The 19237-nt window shown below is 41.7% G+C and overlaps 1 protein-coding gene across 1 annotated transcript in view; it reads right to left on the bottom strand.

The window, feature by feature from the left end:
- Positions 1–19237, bottom strand: part of LOC310941869 (pleckstrin homology domain-containing family A member 5-like) — a 133694-nt gene that overhangs the window by 7384 nt on the left and 107073 nt on the right. The window contains exons 15-29 of the mRNA XM_083907117.1: positions 17853–17972; positions 15885–15938; positions 14945–15025; positions 10527–10580; positions 10362–10442; positions 8918–9070; positions 7804–7905; positions 7611–7719; positions 6734–6777; positions 6220–6423; positions 4405–4537; positions 3504–3625; positions 1817–2008; positions 366–485; positions 80–199 (exon numbers count right to left, since the gene is read on the bottom strand). Of these exons, the coding sequence (XP_083763243.1) occupies positions 80–199; positions 366–485; positions 1817–2008; positions 3504–3625; positions 4405–4537; positions 6220–6423; positions 6734–6777; positions 7611–7719; positions 7804–7905; positions 8918–9070; positions 10362–10442; positions 10527–10580; positions 14945–15025; positions 15885–15938; positions 17853–17972 (1689 nt within the window). The remainder of the gene's footprint in view (positions 1–79; positions 200–365; positions 486–1816; positions 2009–3503; positions 3626–4404; positions 4538–6219; positions 6424–6733; positions 6778–7610; positions 7720–7803; positions 7906–8917; positions 9071–10361; positions 10443–10526; positions 10581–14944; positions 15026–15884; positions 15939–17852; positions 17973–19237) is intronic.

The raw sequence follows: 19237 nt of genomic DNA, 5'->3' as shown, positions 1-19237 counted from the left end.
TCCCATGATGGAAACATTCCAAAACAGAGTGATTTGATTATAAAAGGCCTTGCACAGTAGCTGTGCAGTGTTACAGTACCTCACTGTCTAGGCTGTTTATCTCCACCTTCTGCTCCTTCACATTCCCCAGGGTCGTATGTCTGCACTGCTGCATCTCCTGACAACTTTCATTTTTCACCTCCTCTGCTCTCTGCATATCCTGGATATGGAGAGAGAATCCATGATGGTCAATCCATTGACAACTGATCAAAACATACTAATTAGCATTTCCTTTTCCTTGGAATTGGTTGCCTCACTGTGACATTTGACGTTAAATAATGCGTTAACAAAGCCTGTGAATGTGTGGAGTGTGTCAGTGCACTGACCATGTGAGTCCCAGCAGCAGCAGCTGTCCTGCTCTGTTCTACATGAGACACCTTCAGCTGCTGCAAAGCTACTTCCAGCTCCGCAGGGTCTGCACAGGCTCCCTCTGCCTGAGCCTGGCTCTACACACACACACACGCACACACGCACACACACACACACACACACACACACACACACACACGGTCAAGGACAATCAAAATATTGTCCAAAAATACCTTCTTGACAAACAATATGAGAAACTGCCTATATATGGAAGAGCAAAACAAGGAATTAAACTATGTGCACAAACAGTTAGAAGCAGTATGAAAAACTATTGTACAGTTGAACCCTCCTTCACCCCCAAGATATGCTCTAAATTGATTGATAATACAGTACATGTGTTGGTGTAACAGGCCACTCTACAATCAAAATTCCCAACACTATGGTGTAGTGGTTAGCACTCTCGCCTTTGCAGCAAGAAGGCCCGAGATCCTGGGTTCAAACCCCAGTTGGAACAAGAGTCTTTCTGCAAGGAGTTTGCATATTCTCCCCTTGTGTGCGTGGGTATTCTCCGGGCTCAAAAAAACATGCGGTGATCATACATAAACGGCCCCTAGTGGTCGGAGGGGCCGTTTGGCGCACATTGGCAGCCATGCTTCCGTCAGTCTATAGCAGCAGCTGTGGCTACAAGTAAGCTTACCAGAGAACGTGTTAGTTAATAATGGCCAAAGCGCTTTGGGTGTCTAGAAAAACGCTCTAGAAATGTAATGAATAATAATAATAATAACAGTCCCTCAAAGCTGAATGTAATAACTTTCTCAGAGATTTGAAAAGTCCCCACAACAAACTGCAAACATTATGAATGTAACCATTTCCTAAATGTGGTTTTCACTAACAATGTACAGTGAACAGTGATTGGGCCATGAGCAGAACCCTGCAATAACCAGTGATGGGAATTGCAGTGATGGGAATAATGGCTTTGCAAATTACATTATTATTAAAAATAATCGCTTTAATTGTTACAACGCTGTTGCCGTTACTGACAATACAATGTGGTGCGTTACTAATACTATAATTAACCTCAGTGAAGCTGTTTTCATCTGACCAGGCTCTTTCTTTTCTTTGATGGGGAACCACATAAGTAATGATGATTGGCTCAGGTAGAGTAAAAAACTTTTCTTCAGAACCATAACTTCTACAAGCCAAGTTGATTCGGTCTTCTCAGCCATGAGCCATCCACAAGGCCTACTTGAAATATCACATTCACAAAAAATACACCTACAGGCCAGAGGGACAGAAAATAAAATAACATAATAATTTAAAATGTACATAATTAATTTCAATTCCATGTTATTTGTATATATATTGTTCATAACATACATTATCTCAAGGCGCATTATATGGCAAGAAACCCAACCCAAGGAGCACAATGAGCAAGCGTCCAGTGGAAATCCAGGGTTAGTGTACTGACCTGCAGGGTTAGAAAAGGGTTGTCCTTGTTGAAAGACGGTGAGCGTGATGGGGTTTCCCTCCTCTTCTCTCGCAGTGATGAAGCCTCCTGGTTTCTCCTCATCCTCTCCAGCTGTTCCTCCACACTCATCCTCATTCTGCCAACCTCTCGCTCCCCGAAGCCCAGCTGATCAAGTGCACTCCTGGGTCGGTCCTGCACGGGAACACATAACATACCACATTACCATTGTTGTGTTTATGGGTAAATCCAGAAAGATTTAGGAATTAGGAGGAGTATAAAAAACGAGGATGAGAACAAAGGACAACGTTACGAAAAGAGACTAGAGGGCAGTTGGGTGGAGAACTATGAGCTGCTTTGAAGAGCTTTGAACAGCAATGAAGAGAGGAACATTGAGGGAGAGAAAGATTTCAGAGGGATTAAAGCATGACTTCAAACTGGGGTGAGAAGCATTACACCTCTCAGTGTACAGCATGCCAGAAATTATTAGCAAAAGAAGAAAAAAAATAACTTCTATGATGAAGAATTTATCAGAAGAAGAGTGGTGGAAATCAAGAACTTTGAACTAACTTTGATTAAGTGGAACTTAAAAAAGTCTGGTCACTTTTTTGCCTTTTTTTCTATGGAGCTCCTGCTACAGCTTCAGAGTACATATTTTTAGGACACCACCATAAACAACCATCCATCCATCCATTGTCTACCACTTTATTTCCATGCCAGTCAGTCACCGTTTTGCATGCTTCTATGTTTTTCAATTGTCGCCATTCACAAAAGTCGGTCTGGTGTTTACTCGTGTGTGGCCCCTCGCTCGGTCAGAGAGTCGTTTCCTCTTCCTGGCTTCTTTTTGACAAGCTCTGTCTAAAACATAATAACGCTATCACTGCCTTGATCTTATAGCTGGTACCTGACTATGGCGTGTGAGTGTAGTGCTGTGAAGCAATTTGTCTTTCTTGCAGAACCCGAGGCTTCCCTCTGGGTCGGCAGACATGATCTTGCGAGGCTGGCTCTAATCTTGAATGTGATCAGGAATTTCGAACTGTGTGCAGCATTGTACAGCCTGCCGGAACGAAAAATAACTTATGTTTGACTGCTATATTTGGGGGCCCATGGTTGGTGTAGTGGTTAGCACTCTTGCCTTTGCAGCAAGAAGACCCGGGTTCCTGGGTTCGAGCCCTATTAGGAACAACTTTGGAACAAGGGCCTTTCTGCAAGGAGTTTGCATGTTCTCCCCGTGTGTGCGTGGGTATTTTCTCCAGGTTCTCCAGCTTCCTCCCACAGTCCAAAAACATACGATATGGGGATTAGGTGAATTGGTCATTCTAAATTGACCGTAGGTGTGAGAGTGTGAGTGAATGGTTGTTTGTCTCTATATGTGGCCCTGTGATGGACTGGTGAACTGTCCAGGGTGTACCCCCCCTATCGCCCAATGTCAGCTGAGATAGGCACAGCACCCCCCACGAACCTCTGGTGGAGGATGAAGCGGTAGATAATGGATGGATGGATGCTATATTTGGCTGTCAGCACTCTACATATTAATGCAAACAACCAATGGCTTTGAAAAACAGGGATATCTCTGGGGACAGAATTTGAATGGGGACGACTGTCACCCTGATCAAATTATCTACATGAATAAAGACGAAGAAGTTAGTCAATTCCATCACGTGTGCCTGTGTTGATGTTCAGCACTTACTGATCTGGATTCAGACTTCTTGGTTTTCCTCAAGGTGACGTAGGAAGCAATGGTTGAGGACTCAGGAGGGCTCATGGGAGATTTGGTCCTGGGAGGGACGATGCCCACTGGGCAGGGGGGACCTGTGTGGGAGAGGCAGTGGAGGCAGAATACTGTACACACATTAGCAAACCAACACTACAGCCAGGATAACTGCTCATACAGTGACAGAGGAGATTCTAAACATGTGGTAAGAATGTTTAGAGAAACAGGAAACAATCTGATTTACAAATTAAGCACAGGCTAAACTATACTAAAGCCAGATGTGTGGACTTATTTATGATAAAAGAAGAAAAAGGCCAATGTTTTGTATAATACACCCATTGCTCATTGCTGTAGCTTTCTTTAATTACATATTTTTTATCATTACCGTCTCTCTGAAGCACCCCTGAACTTTTGCATGTTTGGTACAGTCATTCACAAACACTGGGTCGCAATGTTTGTGAATGACCAAACACATGCACCCTCATATGGGTAGTGGGGTATTTTTTTAGGGTCCCCAAAGAAACATTTCTCTTTGTGGGAATGATTTGTTTGACAAAATAAACACTATATTAGGTGTTATAGATGTGGCTGTAAAGTAAGTAAGTAAGTAAGTACATTTTATTTATATAGCACTTTTCACAGAGGAAACTCACAAAGTGCTTCACAAGATACATGAACAATAACAATAATAATAAAAACATCATAGAAAGCATCATAAAAAAAAAATACAAAAAAAAAAAAAAAAAATACACCAACATATTTAAAATTCAAAAGTAAAGTAGTTTGCCACCTTTAAAAGTGGGTTCCCTGTCAGGGTAAGTATGAGCACAGGGCATGCAGACAACCACACTGGGGGTTCACATATGAGAAGTTTTACCTTTTGATACTGCAGTGTCTTTACTCTCTGAGCTCTCTGTCTTGTCCTTGTCTTCTCCATTGGCCTCGTCCACTTCCTCCTTCACTGTGGTCAGCTCAGGCTCACTCTTATACAGACGATAGTCTGGAGCTTGCTGTGAGGAGCAAAGAGACATCAGTCAGGTCAGAACAGACACTTACTCATCTGATACACAGCTGAACTTAAGAGTGAACCTCTAAGCTTTGTTGACTTGGATCATTTCTTAGAAATGAATCTCCCAAATGTCAATTTCACAGGATCTGAGACAACTGTAGACATTTTTGCATGTGCACAGAATTTTATTAATATTTGTAATGATTATGAGATCATTATGTCTCTTTATCACACATCTTCTGAATATCACAATCCTCTAAAATTACATCTTAACTGTGTAATTTAACAAATGTAATAAAATAAGCCGCTATTTCAGTTGCAAAGACAGGAAAAAGCCCTTTGATTTAAAATAATAATAAAAAAATTCTGATCCTGTAAAATGTCTTTTTATGAATATCAGTGTTGTAATCAAAGGGTCTGAGTCCAGTCCTTGGAGTTTAACACCACAAAAAATGATCAGTTAAAAAGTCTGTGTCCTTGTCTCCAACTTGTGAGTCCTTCCCAAAGGTCAAGTCCAAGTCATCAGCCTTTGAGCCTGAGTCAAGTTACAGTTGTGCTCATAAGTTTACAAACCCTGGCAGAATGTATGATTTCTTAACCTTTTTACAGAGAATATGAATGATACCATGGTTAGTGGTTGGCTGAAGCAAACAACTTTACTCTTTTTAGATCATATTTATATCACAAACTATCCAAATGACCCAGATCAAAAGTTGACATACCCCAGTTCTTAATAACGTGTATTTCCCCCTTTAACATCAATGACAGCTTGAAGTCTTCTGTGGTAGTTGTGGATGAGGCTCTTTATCTTCTCACATGGTAAAACTGCCCATTCTTTGTGGCAAAAAGCCTCCAGTTCCTGTAAATTCTTGGGCTGTCTTGTATGAACTGCATGTTTGAGGTTTATGGTTGGTCTGGCTGTGCCAGAAGGTTTGAGGCTTGTCTCTGTGCTGTTTGGCCTATTGCTAGCAGGATACTTTATGGCATTTGCGACCATGCAGCCCATCTTTGTTCAAGTGCCTCCTTATTGTGCATCTTGAAACAGCCACACCACATGTTTACAGAGAGTCCTGCATTTCACCTGAAGCTATTTGTGGGTTTTTCTTTGCATCCCGAACAATTTTCCTGGCAGTTGTGGGTGAAATTTTAGTTGGTCTACCTGACTGTGGTTTGGTTTCAACAGAAACCCTAATTTTCCACTTCTTAATTAGAGTTTGAACACTGCTGATTGGCATTCTCAATTCCTTTTATAATTTCTTATATCCCTCTCCTGAAGATGGTTACTTTTTTTTTTTTTTTTTTTTAAACCTGCCATTCAAACCCGTTTGTGTCAAGTTGTGTGCATGTTATCAGGCCAAATCACCAGGGTATGTTAACTTTTGATCAGGTTAATTTGGATAGTACCTACACATTAAATGATCTTCACAATGATGGTGAAAATGGTCTGATGACTCCATGGAGGCGGGACACAGCCTGAGTGTGACACTATAGGTGAGCAACAGTGGTGACTGGATAAAGCATGGGCTGGTTGGGGGGGGGGGGGGGGGGGCGGGTTGATGAATGAATCACATGACTGTGTGTTACTTCAGCATTTAGGATGGAGCTGAGGTATGAAAATGATGACAAGCAGAGCATGGACTGATTACGGTCACATGATGGAGGGCGCGTGGTGGTCGTCCTTACGCTGTGCGCGCCATTCCTGGAGCCAGCCTTGCGGTCCTCAGGGCGCCCCGTGTGGGGGGGCAGGCGGCTGCTGGTATGCATGTGGTGGTGGTGGGGCAGCGGCTGGTGAGGCTGCTCGGACGAGTCGTAGTACTGGGGGAGTGGAGGGCGGGGGGGCACGCTGTTGCCCTCCACCATGGGGGGGTTGAGGGCCAGTGGCGGTAGCTGTTAACAACACACCAGATCTCATTCCGCGGAAACGGTTACTGGATTTTACTGCTAGAAGCTGCTTTAAAACCTCATGAGTCTCACACAGCCACCTTCATGATGCTGGAATAACGGTGCGTTCCATCAGTCACACACATAGCAAGTGTATTATAGTTCAGGAAAACTAACGACACAATGCAAACTAAACATTCTCCCTTCAAAGAGGCTTTTGAGACACATGATAAAAGCCATATTTGAATAATCCGAGAGTTAGAGCGGTATAATAGTGAGAGTAATATGTGCTGTGTGTGCTGGGACACTGTCTTACCTCATTCTTCTGTTGACTGGAGAGTGGTTTAGAACCAGGGAAATCTGCTGAATACAAAGCAAAGAGAGACAAAGTTACTTGAGCGATTATGTATTAGGACACATTAAAAGTATTTGTAAACATATTTTCAAGCTGGGTTTTCTTCAGTATCTATTCTCCATCTCACAGAAACACAGATTTAACTGACTTAACAAAACCAAATAGAATAAAAGCCTGCGTAAGTCTACTATATTTGCTGCTCTGTCTCGCAGTTAAACAACTTTTCAGGCTGAAAATTGGAGTTTGTTCATTGTTGACTCTCCTGCACCAGAGTTCATGGAGATCTATCTTACAATGACACAGAAACTACTGATCTAATTCATGTGCAGTGATGCTAAAGCACTGATTTTCCAGTCATAAAAGGCATATTATATGGTTTCGCTTGTGGTGGTGGATTTAAATAATCTTCCCTGTTTGGTCTTTGTGATAAGAAATGATTATTTGTCTGCACCGCTCTCCATGTGAAAACACTCTCTCTCTCGAGCAATATCATCAGAAATAAGTGAACTTGATAAAATAATATATAGATTTTTTAAGTTATTTTTTAGTTGTACTAGTCATTCCACAACTTTTGTAATACATTAATGGTAACAGGAAGTAGTCAAACTTGTGTGTATACAGAGGCAGTGTCTATCAGCTATAGTCAAAATGTAAAAAATAAAATTGTAATTATCGTCTTTTAATCTGATATTCTCATGACAAATTACATCTCATGCATGCACAGAGTGTACAAGCTAGAGTGCAGTTGCCTCAAGTCTGTGTGCTGTTGTGCTGTAGCACATGCAACCCAAACTTTGATGGCATGAACCTGAGAATAAGGGTTGTTTCAGACTCTCACTGTTATCTGTGCAACGCTGCGGCTTGTTTTTGGACAGAGCCTCCATCACATCCTGGATCCTCCACAGCTCCTTCTGGATCTGGATGTGGCGCTGGCTCGGAGGCTCTGTCTGAGGAGACATACATGCAAAATACTGTTAAAAGCTTAACCACCCAAGAAAGTGTGTGTGTGTGTGCATGTGTGCGCAAATTACTTGAGGGCTGCCCAGGGCCTCCAGCTGCTCCAGCAGGTTGGACTTGGCCAGAGTGACGTCTGCCTCCAGCCTGTCATAATCCCTCCAGGAGCGCTCCAGCTCCTAGAACCAGCACACCAGCCAATATCAAGGTGGAACATTCATTTTTACTTCCTGTTTCTCTAAAGTCTTATCATATTATGGTTTAAATTACAGGGGAGCCCTAATTAAGACCTACTCTCAGGTATGTCAGTGATGAATTATTCATGTCAATGGGACTTTCTGAGCCATACTTCTAAGAAAAACTGCCCCCGTCGAGCTTCACTACAACCAGCTGCACAAAGAAACGAACAGAGTGGCAGAGGTAGTACTTGGTTTATGAACTCCACTTTGAAGCCTGGAGTGTAGTTTGTTTTTAAACCAGAACCATCTTTAGAAGAAATAAGCATTTTCACAGTGTATATGGATAAAAACTATCCTGTGCTTCCATAAAACCAAAACCAAGGTAGCTTTTGAGATATTGCCTTGTTTTCTTTTTGATATGGTGAGTTTTGGTACTTTTATGTTTCTCAGACATGATCTTTTGTTGTACAGATTAATTTAATGCAGTAGCTGGGGGATGACCAGAGACACAGTAGGTACGTGTAATGATTTGCACTTGGAAAAGATGGTGTAGGTGTTAATGGTTAATGGTCTGCATTTATTTAGGGCTTTTCTAGTCTTTACACTACAGTTTAGTTACACTTTAATGACTGTCAATTGGGATATTAATGAGTACTGTGTCTCTGCAGTGAGTTGACAATAACATCAATAATAAGAACAGCTAGTACAACATGCCATGGGGTACACAGATAGAGAACACGACAGCCAGGTTAAACCATAAGAAGAGAGGTTTTTGGCAAAGCATTTCCAGTGATGCGTCTCCGTGTGACTGTCCCCTGTGGGTTTGACTCGAGAAACAGTTCTTGAAACTTCTACTACTTCTCAACATTTGAGGCCACTGTGTTACGGGGAACACTCAAAGGAACCAACAAACTACCACTCGATGGCTCCTGTTATGAAGAGGTTCTCATCAATAAACCTCCTCCACCTGTCACCATAGAGATGTGTACGTGTGGTGTGTGTTGTTGCTCACAGCGTTGACTCTGGTCAGCTCTCTGCAGGTGCTCAGCAGGCCGTTCTGCAGCACGTCCCTCTGTTGGACCAGACTCTGTGTGGCTGCTGCTCCACTGCCGCTCTGGTCACTCAGCTCCTGACTGGCTGACAGCAGGGCTGTCTCTAGTGTGTGCTGCCACACAAACAAACACACACATGGTCACATTACTTCAGGGGGCATATAGTGGAGCGGGTAAGTGATATAATGGTTCAGTTTATGATACAAGCGTGAACATTGGCATGAGCACTCTCCATGAGTCACTTGCCAAGGAAATTGTCCGAGACATTTGAAATTTCAAGATGGCGGCCATTTTTCCAAGATGGTCAACACCGTAGTGGAGCACTTAAGCGATACAATTGTTAAATTGGTGATACCAGAATAAAAATTGGCATGAGCAGTCTCTGTGGGTCACTTGACAATAAGCCACCCTAAACCACTTGAAATTTCAAGATGGCCGACATCTTAGTGGAGCAGTTAAGCGATACAATGGTTTAATTGGTGATACAACCATAAAATTGGCATTCAGTCTTTGTGGGTCACTTGACACTAATAACATTGGGATTTATGTCAATTTTGAAACACGTCTTCACCTTAAAGTGGCAGTTTAGGCTCTATAAAATGCATTTGTATAAGGTAGTGACACATTGTCAGAGTCTTGCATATATAGCTGACTGTGCAGTGTGTGCCCCCTGTGCTTATAGAACCCACATGAGACAGGTAGACACTCTCAGTAAAAATGGCTAAAATGTGGCTACCAGCAGGGACATCAGGACTAGAATGAAATCTATATCACCTGTTTGTTTTAGGTGACACAGGTATTAACAGAATATCATTTTCAGTATTGGATGTATGTCAAATATAATCAAAAAAAGAAACTGAGCAAATCTGAAAACCGAATGGGATCCTTGCTTACGGCTTGTTTAACATGAAACAATTGGTTTGGGTTGCTATGTGAACCGCTCACACCCCCACACCAAAGACCTTAGCTTGCAGAGAAACAGAGCTTGCCATATGTAAGAATGTGGCCAAATTCAAAATACCAAGGTCTTTAAGGTTACGTTATCTCCACCATTGTAGCTCAGACATTACTGGCAACCCGTGGTTGCTCAGCAGCAGAGACTCTACTGAATGCCATGATTGGAAGACGGCAGTAGGTGGCGCCACATGCCAAAACATGATTCAAAACATAAACATGATTTGGCTGTATACCGTTGTTGTTGGTGAGTTCAGTATATTACATGAATACTATTCCTGAGTCTCTGTGACATATTATTTTATGGCCAGTTGCTTTAGATTGATTACATTATGCACCTTTAACAAAACTCCATCTTTTTATCATGTAGACACATGCACAAACACAGTTGCTTTTATATCTTAGTGAGGACACATCATTGACATAATATACACACATAGAGTGCTGTACCTTCTCTCTGTGTAGCTGCTGCAGTTTCTCCTCCTGCATCCTCACAGCCTTATCCTGCTCACACAATCTGCTCAGCTTGGTCTGTCACACATGAATTGAATGTTACATTTAACATAAATGTAATAGCTAAATATGTATCTGTGAATGTCAGTGTGTGTGTCTTACGTCGAGGTTAGCCTCCTCTGTGTGCTGGACAGCTGTCTTGTCTTCTGTGTTGACCTGAAAGGAGGCGGCACTGTCAGAAATAGGCAGCAGGGGGCGACAATTGCATATCTGCATATCTGTTCGGAGGGATAGCTGAGAGCTGCTGCCATGAAGAGTTATCTACCCAGAATGCTGTTTTATTTGGGGGACAGAATGACAAATGTTTCTAATTTACTTATAAATGAGAAATGCAAAATGAGGACATAATCTACGTTAATCAAATGGACATCTGGACATATCATCTGCTATCATTCAAGTTTTGAAAAAGATTCTCATTTGACCCCAAAGGTTGCAGCTGGAAAAAAGAAACTCTTCATTTCCCTCTTGCTCTTCATCCCAGAGGCAGTGAGTGAGGGGATGAAGTGATGAGTGTATGGCGGATATTCACTAATCTTGTGTAGCTTCCCTTGAAGCCCAGGTGTTACAACAGAGGCTGTAGCTGAACAGTGCAATGCAGATAAAGACAGATGGAGGTGTAGCCTGAGAGAACACATGCACACAAATTAAGAAATTGAGCCCCATACTCCATTAATCACATTTCCCTGTGATGCGTTTGACCCACACCTGCAGTTTGAACACCGTTGATGTTGTCGCTCTTTACCCGCAGACTGGATTTATGACATCACAACTGATCCTGGTCTAATATTAGAAATGTATTCAAGTTTTACATGAAAACCTGATTTGAGTATAATGAGCAATGGCAATTGTCTTTCAGTGATTTACTCGAGGAAACATCTTAATCCAAAACAAAAAAAAACACACAATCTTTGATTATGACTCTTTCACTGAGCACTGAATGTCTTTACTGAGCTTCTAACTTGTTGATTTGACTTTGTTTAAGATAAAAATCCTCATCATACACATCCTGCAACTTATTGGATGCGAGCTAAAATTGGGCAAACACAGGTGGGGTCACCATGGAAATGATGGACAAAACCACTTGGTACCACCAAATATAAATCTTATAACTCAAAACATTGACATGCTGGCAGGGAATGGAGAGAGACTGTGAGAGGAGAGGAGAGGTTTTGGTTTGGTAGGAAAAACAAAAGTTACTCAACACAAGATGCAAAAAAATAAAAAACACAAAAAAAACAAACATAGAAATTTAGAATCAACTCCCCTTCCCTCCCCACATCACATAAAACCCCATCCAATGCCCATGTGCGACAGAAAATGTCGACATTGTCTGTCATTAAATAATAATATAATAAGAGTGTTCCACTCTTAGTCTGGCTTTAACAAGTCCTTCTAGAACCGGCACTGGCTCAACACCCTGTTCCTGGTTCTTCCTCGTCAGCCAGATAGAAAGTTAAAGCAGAACTAGACCGGAAGTTCCAATTAACGCTGTTTTTTTAGTGTGTTTCTGCGTCATTACCTTGTTTATGAAGCCCTGAAGGTTCTAAACAAGCAGTTCAGCCACTGCTGAGAACGCTGTGTTTTATTGTAATCTCGGGCTCAGTGAGATCTCTGAAAAAACCCGGTCCGGTTACGCAAACACCGGTTCTCCTGAACAGCAGATTCTCCTGCTCCGGGCACTAGTCCGGGCACATCCGGTTGCGTACATTGAACCGCAGAAGAAGAATAACGTCCGTTGTGGAGGTGTTTCACGAGCGACAGTGTCTTCTGACTCTGGGTCTGACTCCGGGTCAAAGGTCGTCAAAGGGACTGCAGCGGGGAGTCGTGAAGAAGCTATTTTTAAACACTGTTAAAACAATGTTTTGATAATGAGTAGCAGTGCATCCACCGTTCCAGAGGGGGGAGCTGTGCTTCTGAGAGCTGGTGTGTGCTGAATAGTATTGGCCAATCACAAGACTCTGTCTGGGGGTGAGAGTTGAGTCTCGGCTCAGGAACAGCGTCAGAAAAGAGGATTTCTATCGGCTCGTTTACAGCAACTAGGAGGTTTTTGACCATAAAAACAAGTTAATATATGTAAGTAGACCTCCATAACTAACATATATGTGCAACAGGACCACTCTAGGTCTGCTTTAATGAGTGTCTGAACTGCTTTTTTCTTTGGACAGTATTTAGGTCCATACACAAAGAAAGAAAGAAAGAAAGAAAGAAAGAAAGAAAGAAAGAAAGAAAGAAAGAAAGAAAGAAAGAAAGAAAGAAAGAAAGAAGAGAAAACTTACCCTTTCAACACATCAAAAAGTGATTTTAAATGGGAGCATTGAAAAAATAAATGAGGAAGAGTTTCAGTTTGTAAACAGAACTCACACTCCTCCTCCAGCCCTGGACTCAGATGTGCTCTGTATCTGTTTGTAGCTATCGCACCCTGCACAATCCTCCATTGGAGGTCTGCTCTCTGCTTTTCAACAGGCAGCTTGTACAGGGATCGCTATCTGAGTCACGAAAAAAGTTTGGGCCAAAAAACTCAGTCCACCTCGAGTCCTTTAGCCCTGACAAAGAGTTCATGTTCAACACCTTCACACAGACCTGGTAGATGGTTTTCTTCCTTTCAGCATGAAATTTATCAAAGTGAGGAGTGAAGGACAGAAGCTGAGCTCCTCCCTCCATCCATCAGTCACAGAAGTCATTGTCCCTTGCAGCTGCTTCCGTGATTGTCCAGTCAGGCACACAGCAAGTCTGGTCAGTGTTCACAATCACTTCCAGGGTCTCTTTGAGTCTATTTGATAAGGCTCTGAAAAGCACCTTATAGTCAGTGCAAAGGAGAGCCACTGGCCTCCAGTTCTTGAGTGAGGCCAAGTCTCCTTTTTTTGGTAGCAGTGAGAGCACTGCTCGCTGACAGGACACAGGGAGTGACCCTTTTCTAAAGCACTCCAAGAAAACACCGTCCATACTGTGCAGGTCAGGTCCAAGAGTCTTCCAGAAATGTTTAAGAAAGTCCGTGGAGAGACCATCGATCCCGCGTGCTCGTCCAGAAGTCATCTGGTGAACAGCCACTGTTAATTCATCCAGTGTGAGTTCGCCACCCAGAGCAGCCCTCTCTGCCTGGCTGAGTTGAGGAAGACCTTCCGGGAGCTCGTTACGACTTTCAGTGTCGCATGGTTCAGCTCCGAAAAGGTTGGTGTAAAAGTCAACCACATCCTCATCTCAGTGGGGTCGGTGGTTATTCTGCCTTCAGGAAGTTTGAGGCAGGTCATTAGCTTCCTTTGAGCTACACACTAAGAAATCAAAGCACCTAAAAAGGTACAAATGCTTTGTCGCTCCAGTTGTACCCTATCTGGGTACAAGCACTGTACCTTAAAATGAGTAAATTTTTGTACCTGCTTGTTTGTACCTCGAAATAAACATTTCTACACCCCTAGTGACCTAAATGTACCTTTATGTCCTGGTACAAAAATGTATGAATTGATTGGTGTCACAAAAGTAATCACTTACTTAAACTGATTTTTTGAAGGTTTCATCCAGTAAGGGCTTTATTTCCTCTAAGGAGTGCAGGTTTGTGTTTACACTAGGGGTTTTCTCCCACTGAAGTGACATCTGACTCATATTCAAAGTCCATGTCATCCTCCTCACCTGTCACCTGACTGCTCAAGTCTTCATTTATGGACACAGTTTGACTGTTATTGCTGGAAGCTGCAGGTGACAGTGTGTCGCTGACTGCTTCTTGACTCTTGATAGAAGTTTTACAATGTTTAACAGTGGTTTCATCCATGCACTGGACAGAGAGGCATCGGCATCGTGCCGCTAACAGCGAGCGCAGCGCTAGGTGCCAACTCAACACAGGGCGCGGACCCCGGCGAGCCACTGGCAGCAGGCGCAACATCAGCCGCAGACCCAGCACCGATCGCAGCATCATGGAGCATGGAGGCATTTATGCTCAGTGCGTTCAGCGCGTTGTTTGTTGCAGTATTGGCCGCAACGACAGGGGGCATACAACCAAAATATTCAACTTGTGCGAGGAGAGAGGAGAGGAGTGGAGAATTTGGAATTTGCAGAATCACGCCATGAGAGATGCTCACGTCACAGCGTATCCATTGACAACAAACAAAAAGTAATGAAATGATATGTGCTGCAACCAAAAGCAACGCCATTTACACTAAATAATGTTATGATGACATCTGGGAAGGACGGCTGAGTGATATCTGTGACTGATTGCATCCAAAGTGGTAAAACAAGAGGTTTGATGGTGATGGGATTGAATGCACAACCACTGGACTACCAGGGCAAAGGTCTGGTTTGAGTCTGCTTTAATTCAGTCAACTCAACATGGAACAAACCCTCAGTTATTTAGGGTTTTATGAGGTTGTGTACATTGTGTACATTACTTGACTGAACTCTTCAATTGAAATACATTGAAGTCTATCTGTTGTTGAGTTTTTAACCCAACAACAGTAAAACAATTAAGTATGTCCACAGACAAGTGGACTGCCTTGACACAGTCTCAAGCCAGAGCATGCCAAAGACCTTACTTGCTGGTAGAGTTGTGGCCTCGGTGCTGAGTTCTCGATCATTGTATGAATCATGAAGATTAGAGGCTCATTCTCCTTTGTCTTGTGGCACACCATGGAGAAAGAGAATACAAAAGTGTAATAATAACACAACTGAAAGTAATCCAATGGTCATTGAGTGACTCAGTAACCATTACTCGTCTTACAATTTACTGTTCTACCGTGACAGCATGCTACAACCAGATAAAAATGTTGAATACCCCCAGTTAGCAATGATTGCAAGCAGTCATGGATTTAAATTAAATTACGAGCATGATGGACTGGAGATGGCACTTGGATCTTCATTGGTATGAGTGAGTAGATCACTTTTAAGTACCCAAACTGGGTCAGATCCAGATAATGCGGTTTTATTGTTTTGCCAACAGGCAAAGGCTGGCTTTGAAACTTAATGCATCCATGTTGGTTTTAAGAGGGTTCTCCAAATTTATTTTAAATCGTCCAAAATGTATATTTAAAGTGACTTGAAATGCTCGATGCAATGATAGTTACATTTTACTGGTATTGATACATATTTAATGCTTTCACAATGAAGCCTCAAAAAAAAAAACCTGCATTTTAATGCTCCCATAATCTCCCATCTTAAAATTCATATCACAATGTGGTATTATAATTTACAGAAGAGGATTAGGATTATGTGATTTTTTTTTATAACAAAATGAAAAATAAAATAAAACATTCTCAGAATACCCTTTTCCAAAAGATATTTTCGCATATGGCCCTAATCCTCTTCTGTAACGTTGACAGTGGTATGCAAAAGTTTGGGCACCCCTGTAAATGCACCCTTGAATGACCTATGGCATGCTCTAACAAGCTTAAAAAAAAAAGCTAAGTAAAATAAATACGGGCACAACGATTAGCCAGAATCAGACATGGACCAATGTGTAGGCCCAGACATTCTCACCTGGCTGTCCAAGTAAACAAGGTTCCTCTGGAGGTGATGTGAAAGAACATCAGTCTGCATTAGCCACAGAATGAGGACGGGAGAAGGCAAGAAAAGTGCCAGAAGCAGACAGGGGTAGGAGGGGGACGACAGAGAAAGGGAATAAAAAAAGAGGAGTCAAAGGCCCATTTCAGGTGACAGGAGAAGTTTGTAGAAAGAAGAAAAATATGGATGGGATAGATCTTTGGAGATATGGAACTGCAGAAGTGTAGGGGTGATGTGTTCGGTGTAAACGTTTGCTCTGCTGTACAGAAATAAAAGGCCTCTATTCACACAAGAGTTGATCTGGACCCAGATCTGGGAACTGTTAAAGGTAACACAAGCATCACAGTTGCATTACCAAAGCTGAGAGAATAAAGTCGAGATTAACAGATGTAGCTACACAAGCCTAGCAGCTGCATGGGTCCACCGTTGGCAAGACCAACCCATCCTGCTTTACTTCTGATTGGCTAATATCATTGCTCTGGATAGCTTTATTGGTTGACAGCAGCATCAGTTTGGTGCCTCGACGATGATTAGATTGAGTGGCCAAAATGAAACCACAACATGTTTCTCCACTCATTTTTTATAATTTGTATACCAACTCGAACCCCTGCATATGTTTCTATGGTTTAACCCTGCAGCATATTGAGTTTTTATGGATTTTGCAAGTAGTTGATTTCATAGAGAGGTTGTTGACACTATGAAGGAAAAACATGATTGTTGTTTTATGTGACTAAACCTAACCACAGTCATAACCAGGACATTGTTGACATCACCCTCATTTTCTTATTTATTGCATTAGGAAAAAATAATCAATATGTAAGTCTCGTGATCACATTACCATATCCACAATTCGACATGATGTGCACTTACTGGTAATGTGCATGCATAATCAAATAACTCAAATAAATTCCACATACTCTCACGTTAAGGTTATACTTAAACAAACATACATAAAACACAGTACGCTGATGGGTACAAACCGGAACTTGTGCCGCAAATCGAATGTTGTTTAATGCATCAGCTCTGATGCATCCATGCTATCCTGCACCACAACTGCACAGAAACCTCAAGCCAGCATGCAACAAAAGGGAAGTCGACAAAAGAAGACCCAAGGCACCAATTCCCCAGCATGAAACTGCACCCATCAGTCAGCACAAGACAACACTGCATAATCAAAATTGAACTTGGTGAGCTGACAATATTGTCTTAATGTTACAGGCAATTTAAATTAATTATGTGGAAAAGAAATCACAAGTTTCTTTTTCAATGTTTTGGATTTTTCTATGTACACTTTTAAATGATTTCAATTCATATTATTGTGTTTAGTTTCCTGCAGCACCAAAAAAATAAATAATAAATATCAGACTGTTTAAATAGCAACTATATGTAAATGAAAAAATCAGCACATTTCATGTTGCTGCTGACTCATAAAGGTTTAACTTTCTTCTAAGTGTTAATTGTTTTTGCCGTGAGCAAAGTTGATAGCGTCTACACAAATACTTTCTCCATGAGTTCAGCCAAATGCTTCAGAGCAAAATATAATAATTTACTTTAACTACTACATGCTTTTCTTCTACTTTTAAAACTACTTCATTTAACTAACATGAAACAACTTTGTAATCTTTAAAAAAATTTTATGACACATTAATTTAACCAGACTCATGATGGTGCTAAAATAAGTGTTAAATCAGACCATCACAACATTAAGACTTTGCATATTAAATCTGTGATGTTATTGACTTTGGACATAAGTCGTCTATCCCATAAGCTCTTGAGTTACAGATACCATTTATACTGTCAATCACCAAGTTCAGTTTATTTGTAGCAAACAGCCGCCCTACACAAGAAACCTTCCATTGCTGACACACAAAAACAAAATAACTTGTTTGGTTGGAAAACATAAATGCGTACATGCACACATATATGTATACACTCAGTGCTGACCTTGGCGTTGGGCCCTTCCAAACCCAGGGCCATTAGCTGAGTTACTGTGTGCTCCCGCAGGCTGTTGAGCTCCGCCTGCTGCCGGCGGAGCTTGATCAGCAGTAGTGTCAGCTCTTCTGGCTGCACAGGGCAACACACACAGAGGAGAGAAGAGCTGCTGCATCAACACAAACTGGACCAACTGGAATTAAACTTGATGAACTTTAGGAGGAGACAAACTACTACGACGGCTTTTTGTAATGTTATATGTAGATGACTACAATCTTTATGTTGCGCTGTAAGAGCAAAGATTGTTTTGATTGTTGTTCTCTTTCGCTGACATCGTCATGACATTTGTATCAAGAGTTTAAATATTTTGAATCGAGGACAAAAGCCAACCAGCATTGATATTTTCCCAAATTCCTGACAATGCACCAGTCTACCACTTTTATCCTCCATGAAGGTCACAAGACCACTGGAGCCAGTCTCAGCTGACATACGGGACAAAAGGCAGGGTACACCCTAGACAGGCCGCAAATCTATCTCTGGACATTTTATCAGTAAAGGACTATGCACAGTTTCTTTATGTTTACACCAGGGGGGGACGGTGTATAGGGACGATTTGGGCGACGCCCTACCAACTAGGAGGAGAAAGATAATTTTTCTTCCGAAGCAATTCCAAATATCCTTAGTACTAATATTTCTTTTAGTCGTCTCTTCCAGCAAAGGTAGTTATTATCAGTGTTCTAGTTTTATGGTTCCGCCTCTTTTGGGACAATTTGATAGACGGGGAGAATCGCCCAAAAAAATCTCCCATTGACTCTCATGTTAAAAAAGTTTTTTTTCGAAAAACATACCCTCCAACGCATTTTTAATGAGGATTTATGTGCATGCACTAACGTGCTTGCGTCATATGTAAACTGAGCAAAGAGAGGAGGGGATAACTTCTCTTCTCTTCACATCTTCACGTCTCCCGATAAGTTGTTCGCCTCTCTGTTGGCGGCGCTCTAAGCTTGTTTGCTAACATTGTTGATGTTTGTATCGCTCAGGGTTTTAACTGCAGGTTAAACTTCACACAAATCAGACAATCACACTGTTTCGTGTAAGAGAGTATTGTAAGATGTGTTTAGCAACACATCTAAATAATGATTTTGACTGATAATTTGTTGTTTGTTGTATGTATCTGGTAAAGGCTGTGAAAGCTCTTGATCCTTGGTCAGTTAATAAATACTTGACTTAAAATGCTGCACCTGTCTTTATGTGGTTGCTGGAAACATCTTGTGTCCTGTTTAGCTGTTTTACATCATACATTAGATTCATGTAAATAATATTTGTTTATCAAGCTGCCATCTAGTGGACACAAGAAGGACTGTTAATCATCTAACAACAAATTGATACCGTCTTGC

Source organism: Microchirus variegatus (assembly GCF_963457635.1).
Source record: "Microchirus variegatus genome assembly, chromosome: 20".
Classification (NCBI taxonomy): Eukaryota; Metazoa; Chordata; class Actinopteri; order Pleuronectiformes; family Soleidae; genus Microchirus; species Microchirus variegatus.
Note: the sequence above shows the minus strand (reverse complement) of the source record. Positions and strands in the feature narration are given on the sequence as shown.